The sequence below is a fragment of the Lichenostomus cassidix genome, chromosome 2 (assembly GCF_008360975.1).
Source record: "Lichenostomus cassidix isolate B80296 chromosome 2, HeHo_3.0, whole genome shotgun sequence".
NCBI classification, from domain to species: domain Eukaryota; kingdom Metazoa; phylum Chordata; class Aves; order Passeriformes; family Meliphagidae; genus Lichenostomus; species Lichenostomus cassidix.
This window is the reverse complement of record NC_139482.1, coordinates 70,443,462-70,453,544: the sequence shown is the minus strand read 5'-3', so window position 1 is coordinate 70,453,544 and position 10,083 is coordinate 70,443,462. Positions and strand designations below refer to the sequence as shown.

General features: G+C 40.6%; 1 protein-coding gene across 2 annotated transcripts in view; it reads right to left on the bottom strand.

Annotated features, from left to right (window-relative positions):
* Positions 1 to 394: 394 nt before the first annotated feature.
* Positions 395 to 10,083, bottom strand: part of PIGN (phosphatidylinositol glycan anchor biosynthesis class N) — a 97,671-nt gene continuing 87,982 nt past the window's right edge. For both annotated transcript variants that reach the window (XM_085052081.1, XM_085052082.1), the window contains exons 28-29: positions 8,964 to 9,016; positions 395 to 776 (exon numbers count right to left, since the gene is read on the bottom strand). In XM_085052081.1, coding sequence (XP_084908207.1) covers positions 653 to 776; positions 8,964 to 9,016 — 177 coding nt within the window. In that variant the 3' untranslated portion in view covers positions 395 to 652. The remainder of the gene's footprint in view (positions 777 to 8,963; positions 9,017 to 10,083) is intronic.

The following is a 10,083-nucleotide window of genomic DNA, read 5'->3' as shown; positions in this document are numbered from 1 at the left end:
GGAGCCAGCAGGAGAGCACAGTCAGTGGCAGCAATTCGCAGCAGGATGAGCTGAAAGATGTTGTCTTAGAGCAACAGCCTCCCAGCACACCAGCCTTAACCTGCCTCAACATATTCTCCTAGGCACGCTGACACAGCTTGCAGAAAGCACAGCCTGTTTCAGAGATATTCCAGTGCGTGTGCCACATCAGTTACACACAAAACCAGGGATCTGCCCAGACTGATTCCATTCACGCTTTAGTCTGGGATGTGCTTGCATGAGAAATGAAACGAAGCTAGAACTTTGCAGACTCCTAATGAGAGTATGTGTGAACAAACAGCTGGCAATCAAGTTATAACAATCAAAAAACTAAAACCACCTTCCCGAAAAACCAAACCCAAAAGACAGTTGCCAATGTATTTTAAAAAGAATTTTGTTGCTGTTTTCATTTTCAAGAAATATGTAACTTGAACACACAGAGGCTTTTATTCCTGTATTCCCACAGGTGTCTAAATGGCAGTCCTCAAATGCAAATTTCAGTCATGTGACAGCATTTAATCTGTATCAGCAGAGCACTGTGATCCCTAGATGGGATTTTGGCACTTTAGTCCATTAACTCTTATTTAGATTCCAGAGCTGGAGGTTGGTTCAGAGGAAGCCTGAGGATGCTTTATCACGTGGAATGGTGCTTAGTCCTTCTGGGAAGTCCAAGTCTCTGTGTAGTTAACATCTGAGCCAGTCCATTCATCACCATCATAAATATGGTCAGTGACATCACCAGCACATAGTGGCTAATGCTGCAGGGAAGAGACAGACAAGGTGAGAGAAAAATACAAATTTGCGAAGTAAAGAAAAAATCCCTGACATAAACAACCCTCTGAATAATTTTCTTTTTCATTTTAACTAGGCGTAATTGTTGACCTAGGATGTAATTTTTTATAAGCCACTCTTAGAAGACAAGTATTACAGCAATACTGTCATGTAAAACCCCAAGTCTGTGACAAAACAAAATGATGGGGACAACAGAAAATACAACTGAGCGTACACCAAGTAAGTAAGAGGTACCAGGTGTATTTTTCATTCAAATGGATAATTCAGTGCATGTGAGTGAAACAATTGCAAAACTTTCATTTGCTGTCAACTATAACACAGAATCTAGAGAACTTGCCATCAGGCAGACATTCTTTGGTAGTAAGACAACTCAGATATTTATGTCAGATGAATTGCAATTTTCTAGAGAAAACACCATTCTAGTGACAAGTAGCTTTAGGACAAAAAAAGACAAACCAAAGCCCCACTACTTTTTCACTCAACATTGCTAAAATCTGTAGAATTCTCTGCTGTGGTAGCACATGCAAAGAGATTAAAGAGGTGAGTTCAAGAGTGACTAATAAAAACAAGATGAAAATGCAGCTTCTGGGTCAGGAAGTCCTTAAGTCACTAATGATTCCAAGTCTAACAAGAAGCGAGCTTGTTCTCCACTTGCTCAAATTCTGCTACCTGATGTTCACTGGTGCTACAGATGGGCTATTTAGGGTCAGACTGAGATTTGATCTAGGACATTGAGCATTTTGTGTTCAGTGGGTTCAAGGCCCATTTGGAATTAAATGTGGCTAAGGATGTCAAGAATAACATGAAAGGCTTCTTCAAAGACACCAATAACAAAAGGAAAACTATGGAAAATGTGGGCCTGCTACTGAATGGAGCAGAAACCCTTGCAACAGAGGCTGCAGAGCAGCCTGAGATACTGAGCACATTGTTTGCTTCAGTCTTCACTATCAAGGCTAGCTCTCAGGAATCCCTGACTCAGGAGACCAGGGAGAAGGTCTGGGGAAGGCAGACTTTGCCTTCACGTGGGAGAATTGGGTTACAGACCATTTAGTCAAATCTGACATCCACATGTGCCGATGCCTCCTCAGCAAGTTAGTTCACTGATGGCACAAAGCTGGGAGGAGTGGTCGATACCCCAGAGGGCTGTGCAGCCCTTCAGAAGGACCTTAACAGGTTGGAGGGATGGACAGATAAGAACAGTCTGAGATGCACCAAAGGCAAATGCAAGGTCCTCCACCTGGGGAGGAATAACCCAAACACCAGGACAGGCTGGGGACTGACCTGCTGGGCAGCAGCTCTGCAGAGAAGGACCTGGGGGTCCTACTGGGCAACAAGCTATCCCTGAGCCAGCAGTGTGTCCTGGTGGCCAAGAGGCCAATGGTGACCTGGGGTGCATTAGGAAGAGCACTGCCAGCAGGTCAAGTGAGGGGATCCTGCCCTCTGCTCAGCCCTGGTGAGTCCACATCTGGAGTGCTGTGTCCAGTTCTGGGCTGCTCAGTGCAAGAGAGACAGGGAGCTCCTGGAGCAGGTCCAGTAGGGGGTGACAAAGATGATCAAGGGACTGGAGCATCTCTCTTATGAGGAAAGGCTGAGGGAGCTGGGCCTGTTCAGCCTTGAGAAGAGTCAAGTGAGAAGGGACCTCATCAATGTCTATAAGTATCTGAAGGGAGGGTGTCAAGAGGATGGAGCCAGGCTCTTCTTGGTGGTGCCAAACAACAGAACAAGAGGCAATGGGCACAAACTGGAACACAGGAAGTTCCACCTGAATGTGAGGAAGAACTTCTTTACTGTGCAGGTGACAACACCAGAACAGGCTGTCCAGAAAGGCTGTGGAGTCTCCTTCCCTGGAAATACTTAAAACCCAACTGGACACAATCTTAAGTAATGTGTTCTGGAGAACCCTGTTTGACCAGGGAGGTTGGAATAGGTGACCTCCAGTGGTCCCTTCCCACCTCAACTATTCTGTGATTCTGTAACATCTGAATCAGGTACTGTTAATCACTAGTCATTCAAAAACCAGAAATCTTCCATAGCCAGGGACATTTCAGTTAGATGTACCCATGTCCATTATCCATCCAGTGTGGCTTTGGTTTTTCCGTGGACTACTGAAGAAATTGGCAGTCTGACATGAGAGGTATTCATACCTCCTGATGCACCCATACCTATTATTTCAAAGTAGATGGCTCTTTAGGACAAACAGAGTAACTTCAGACTCGAAGTCTGAGTTTAGTCACAAAAAACGATTGCAAGGAATGCTTGCTGGCTTAATGACCTGGAATTTCTGCCAGAGGACTCATTCAGTTTGAGAGTTTAGCCACAGAAGAGCAGTAAAGCTCATAATACTGAAGCTATCAATCCTCAGAACCCTGAGACTGTGACAACTCTGGCGCTAGCCTTGCACAATTTAGCCCTGTGAAGTGGAGAAGCACCAGCCTTTAACAAAGCTGGGCTGCTAACCAGCGTGCAAGAATAAAGGTAATCCAAAAAGTTCTTCCACAGCCAGGGTGCCAGCAACCAAAGGACCAAAGTGCATGGAGAACATGAAAACAGACTTCATGCAGGCTGTAAGATTTTTCTGTTTTAGTTGAGTCTGACTAAAACATCTCACAAATGCCTTGCTCAAAATGCAGAGTTTTAAGAAATCAGTTAGAAAAATCCACCAGCATAAAAGGGCTCAGACCTTAATGAGCACAATGAGCGGCAGAGCAGCAAGTCTATGAGAGCCAAGCTCCTGTCCTGTTTCTGTGGAGAAGGTGTTACAAGACACAGGGAGAGCATGGAGTCAGACACAAAGCCTACTGTCACCTGGGCAGTGCACTTTGGACTTCGTAGCTCACAACACATTTACAACAACAATGATAACACAACTCCCGCAAGAGCTGTCCTTGAAAGACCACCTGGGTGTGTCGCAGCTTTGGTTTCAGTTCTCCATGGGAAAGGACTCATTGATAGATGAAATTCAAACCCTTGCTGCAGTTATCTACATGGCGTAATGTGTCCTTGGGGACTGTATACTCACCACAGGTAGATAAGGTTGCTGGCTCATAAGGGAACAGCCACTCTGTAAATAGCTGGACAGCTTAGTGTCTCATGCCTTACTGGTAACACTCAGCTTTACTTCTCACCTGGCACCAGAATACTAGTTTTTCATGTAAGCAGCAACACCACTTTCCTTGTAACTTTAGAAGAAAGCTTGAATGCGAGATCTGAAAATCACAAGCCAAATGAAGACCCTGCCTTTTTTCCCATAGATACATCAGGATCTTCATCAGAGGACCATGCACGGTCCCTAGACAGGCATCTGAGTTCCTATGCATCCCCCAAAAGGAGCTCTTTCAGATGTGATCAGTGATTTGGCAGAGCAAAGGGAGGAGCTTTGTCAAAGGAAAAAGATCTCTTCAAACTCTGTTTAGCTGCCTGTCAGCTGAGGGCCTGGATCCTCCATACTTTTGTAAAGAAGACAGTGTTGCACACACTTCTCCCTTGCTGTACTTCAAAAGGCTGCATAGTTATGTTCCTTTACTAAAATATCAGAAGTTCAAAGTAAAGATATATATATATATATATATAGATACATAGATATTATGCCATAGAGAACAATTAAAAACAATTTCAATCTACTTGTCATGTAATTACAAACAACCAGCATCTCTGGGGGTCCCAGCAACTGGTACTGAAGTGCAAGTGGGCAGCTCTGCCTGGTGAATTACTTCTTCAGCTGGGGGAATGCTGTATTTAAACAAACAAACAAAACAAGACTCTTACAGGTATATGCCACAACAGCACTGTCAAAATCTTGATCCCTATACAATTCAGAACTGCAGCCTTGACTGGATCTGTAGTTACAGTGAAGGAGGTAATTCTCAAAACAAGCTTTCTGAATCAGAAGCCAAACCTGAGCTAATGAGAAAAAGAAATGAGATTCTAGGCTCCAGGCAAATTAGATCCATGTGGAGGAAGAAGAGCCATTAAACAGGTACAAGAGAATAGCATAATGGGGCACAGTGGGGCAATGTTTATAAAGGATGAGATGGTAGAGGTAGCAGCTGTAGGGGACCATGCATGATGTATGATAAGGCCGGTCTGTTCAATGGAAAGGTGAGTGCCCTATGTATGGATCAATGTCAACAGGGAAAGCTGGTGGTAGGAAAATTTTTTATCAGGAAGCAAGACACCTGCTCTAGTGGCAAGGAACCACAAGGGTAACATATGAGGTACCATCACCTCCTGGCTTTGTGACTGTATATTGGTGAGAAGACAAGAAGACAAGAAAAATCAAAGACACAAAGAATCTCAGATAATAAAGGATGAGGAGGGTAAGTGGTAGGAATCAATCTTGCTCCAAAACATGGCTTTCTCCCAAGACAGGCTAATTCCTAAGATGACAGACCTGATTAGAAGCTGGAAAGACAAGAAGATGGAGTATGTTACCATAGCAATTAAATAAAAACTAGAAACAAAACAAGTAAAACAAAAACAACTTGTGCAAGCACTCTCCAGAAAAGTCCAGAGACATTATTTCTACATGACATGCTCTTTGAACTGTTCCTAAGCACATACTGAGACCCCAGATTTGGATTCTGAATTTTAAATTTCTTGTGTTTCCAACCATGATGCCACATCCTCTCTCTTCAGTTTCCCCAAAAACAAATCACAAAACTTTTGTTTTAACAGTGAGACCTAGAAGCCTCATCACCCCAACCCTGAAATCGATTCCGTTATCTGTAAAACCTAAAAAAACAGTATTGTGCTTTATCTGTGTCCCCTGACCTTTGAAACTGCAGAACAGTTAAGATAATATCTTTATCTTCCAGCAACTATAAAGAGAAGGAACAATACAGTATGTGTCTGTATAAAGCTATATAATAGCCATATAAAGAACCTTTAAGGTTTATCTTTACTATCAGGTTATACAACTATTTACAAAGTGCATATACTGTAAAGATATAGTAGGCCTTAAAGGCTATTTCTCTCACTTTCTGAAAATCTGTAGATAGAACTGGATAAACACACCTTTCAAGTCATAGAGAAATTATTTTAGTGACAAAGAAACTGAAAAGCTAGCTATTCCATTTGACTGTTATTCAAAAATAAAAGGATCTGTCAGAACAAACTTCTCATGGTCATGTATTACACATTGATGCATCAAAAATCCTAGGAAAACTACATTATTATTCTTAAATGTAATGGTGTGTTCTTCAGGGGCTTGTGATGGAATTCAGGTTACCTCAAGGTATATGGGTAGAGGGTAAGGTTAGCAGATCTTAGAAGCTTGTGTAAGCTGCTGCTTTGAATTCTGGATTCACTGCAAGATTATTATCCCATTATTACATCAAAACAATGAAAAGCACTCTCTGAAAAACAAGTTCACATTGATTTTGGCATGACCACTAAGAAAAGGGGCTTTAAAACTTTCTAAGAAGCCATAAGTATTTATGGTAATTGATAATTTACTGAGAGGAGGGAATCAGTGGTGCACTGATAATTTGCTGAATGTGGTCATACATGACTGCATGTTGGATCTGTTGTTGCTCAGCATTTCATTAATGAACTGGAAGAGTGAAAGAGGTAGAAATCTGTTTCCAATCAAAGACGATACTTATGTGACGTGGTGAATTCAACTGGGAGAATAAAGACATCAAATTGTTAAGGCAAATGTGAGGAACAGTAAAATGTCATGTCATGTGGTGAAAGCACAGTAGAATAAGATGTAAAAGCCAGGAGTTAGGGGTGAAATTTTTAAAAATAGAAAATGTCAGTTCAGTAAACAAACCTTACTTCCAAACAATGAGATCCACTTGGAAAGAAAACATCAAGGTGAAAAAGCAGTGAAGGTCTTTTTATCACAAGGGATTTAAAGCCAGCTCTTCCACATGAAAGTTGGCTATTGGAAAAACCAAGTATTGTCTATTGAATCTCCTGCTCAGCTTGCATATTCTTAGTAAGAGAGAGACCATACAAACTTCTGAAAATCCATGGAAAGCCCATCATCACAAAAAAGGATGAGTAAGGAAACATACATGGAAGCTTTACAAATGTAGCACATACACTGCTGGACTCTGAGAGACTTTAGAAGAATGAATCTCCACCAGGCAGTTAAGCTGTTGCTTTTCCACCTCTGATTTCACTGATGTGGTAACCAGCAATATAACACAAACCCAGATATCTTTGCTGACACACACATACACGCTTCCTATCAGTGCAACAAGAAAAAAAGAAAAATATGAGAGCAGCTGTCCCTAAGAATGCTCCTATTCTTTGTTCTGTGAAATCCTACACAGATTTTGTTGAGAAGCAAACGGGGCGAAAAAAGAGAACCATAATTTCCTTAATTGACTCAGTCTTCTCAGGAAAGTTTTGGCAACACGGAAAATGTCAACTGAGACAGGATATTTTCAGACCTTGATATCAAAGCAGCAACAGACAACACTGCAATGAGAATGCCACAGAGCTGTCACTGGACTTGCAACAGGAGGACAGGAAAGAGCTATGTTAGTAACTCACTCCCACTGTTTTTGGGAATTGCCCAAAACCCCTTGAAGCTCATCTTCCCTTTCAGGAACAAACAAAAAAAATCTGCTGTTCCCTGCTAATTTTGCCAAGCCTGAGGATCACACGTTAGAAATCTGCTCAGAGGAGAAAGTTCTGATGCCAAAGTAGTGCTCCTGAGAGATAAAAGAAAGGACTACTTCAGCTCTGCACCTATAGCTTCACTTCTTCTCTTACACAACCTGATTATTTTTACCTTATGTGCATATACACACCTACATATAAAACATATATAAAGACACTACAATAAAATAGCATAGGTGATAGAGTCAAGCACTAGAAAGTGAAGTAATGACAGAGGCTGCCTAACCATTATGAATTTCCATGTTAAAAATTAATCACAAATTACTCTTTCAGAAGGCCTTTTTCAGTGCTTTCTTCAGTGATCAAAACACACACACAGAGGTAGAATTACAGTGGTGTCTAATGAGCTCTCCTAAATTCCTCAGAATAAGGCAACCTTCCAGCTGAAATGGATCCAGCAATGCATTACTGTTGTAAAGCTCTACTCTATGAAAACCATGTATCAGAGAGGAAGTTTTTGGGTACTTGCAACAATTTATACGTTTGCTGCTAACTACAAATTAGAAAGTTCTTGCCTAACAGAACAGAAATTTTTGGAGTCTTTAATATCCCTATTAATCTGCAGAGGAATTCAAACCAAAGGATGAGGCCATCTGACCTACCATAAACTGGCCATAGCAAGGAAGCATGATGCTAAAGCAACACCTTCACTATTTGATCTAAGCATATCTCTGCCCACTAGCAACCTTCAAGGGGTAACAATAAGCAGGAATTGGAACCTCCAAAGAAAACAGGTAGAATACCTGTGCATGTGTGTGTCCATGCACTGCTGGGAATGCTGGGCTCACAAAAGCAAAGCACAGAGTATATGTAAACTAAACAGAATGTTAACAATGGGTCACTATTCAGCTTCTGTTTAAATAACAGTGTCAAGTGACCAGATTGGCTGGATTAGTAACAACGCATTCCCTACTAAGCTTATTACAGCATTTTATCTATTTCCACAACTCAGGGAAGGTAAACCTGAAATGTGTATTCCTTGTATTTGAGGCTAATATGACTCATAATGCAAAACAAATTCTCTCATTTCAGCTGTGATTTCTGTGTTTAAAGGCTAAAATCTTCCCCATCTAGGGGGAGGATAAGTGCATGGGCCTTGGTAGCCACCAACATATTTAAACAAGGTCCACTAATTCACAGTGAACTGTATATGGAGGCTTAACTAGATACACAATTAGCAACTTTGATAAATTGTTATTTTAACAGTGACTACAACTAATTAAGCTGCAAAACATTAATTCAAATATTTTTTTGTGTTCAAACAAATCCTACTAACTGTATTTCTTGCCATGCTGAATTTATTACTTATTCTGTGTTGCTCTGGCACAGATTTCAAGACAGAAGTTTTAGCTTGGGACCTGTATGCATATATGTGCACGTGTTTAAAGTATGTGGAACATCCCTGAAGCATTTGATTAAGGCGAGTATTTGGAAAAAATTATAAGAGTTATCAGTAGATAAACAATACTATGAACCTATGAAGCTTTAAAAATGCAATGAAGGCATAAACGATACTGTACCTTGTTCCAATATCCAGCCAGCTTCCATAATCTTTAACCAAAAAGAAAAAATGCTAGGAAATAAATCAACTTTGATTAGTACATCAACACTGCACAATTTGAAACAGAAAGGTAAACCCCAATGTTTTCATGCTGCTTACTCCAAATTTCTAATTCTTCATGTAGAATAAGCACAAGACCTTTCCAGGAATGACCATTTGGACCACAGTAAAGAACAGTCTAGGAACCAGAAATAGATTTAACATGCTATCAAACAAAAACATCCAAAGATGGACTAAGTTCTGTCTAGCCTGGCTTGCAAGAAACAGAGTAATACCAGAACTTTTTAAAAAGCCAAGCCACCTTACTGTTTGAAGTAACAAGATGCCAAAAAATGCATAGTGCCTAAAAGTTTTCACAGAATTTCAACAAAATGTCTTTGGGCAACTCTGGCAGTTCCGTGGCTGTGAAGTGGGAATAATGTTGGGAGAAGACAGTACTTGTCTCTTAGTGAATTCCCCTAATTCTAGCTGGTGGGCCCATTGATTCAAGACCACAAACATGTTCTTTTTTTTTATCCTGCTACTTTCTCTTTTCTTGATTTACACAGAGTTCCTACATCTCAAACCTCTTTGGTAATTTTTTTCCTTTTTTTGTACACCAAGTACATGCCTGTTAATTATTTCAAAATACTTAAATGGAAATAGGAGAATACAAGAGATATGATACCTGGATATACTGGGGCTTCCAACACACCAGTAAATACCTGCAATTTTCTTTTGGTTAAGTTATGGGATTTTATTAGTGAAATGCTATGAATGTGGTTTATTGGAATACTATTTCTTTTCCTGTGGAAGTTATTCAAAATCAGATTAGTCACACAGACTTATTTGAAACTTGACATAACCATACCTTCTCCTTTTCTCACTCTACAGACAAATTAGCAATTATTTGGTTTTTACTTACTGTTTTTCCTATCAGGTGATATTCACAGATCACACTGTACTAGGAAATAAGATCAGGAATGCTTACTCCAAGGAACAAAACAAAACCAGCATGTATAAAGTGACAACACCAGCTCTACCTGCTGGTTTGAAAAGGTTTCTATTTACCTTGTGATACCCAGTGGCACTGCTTGCTG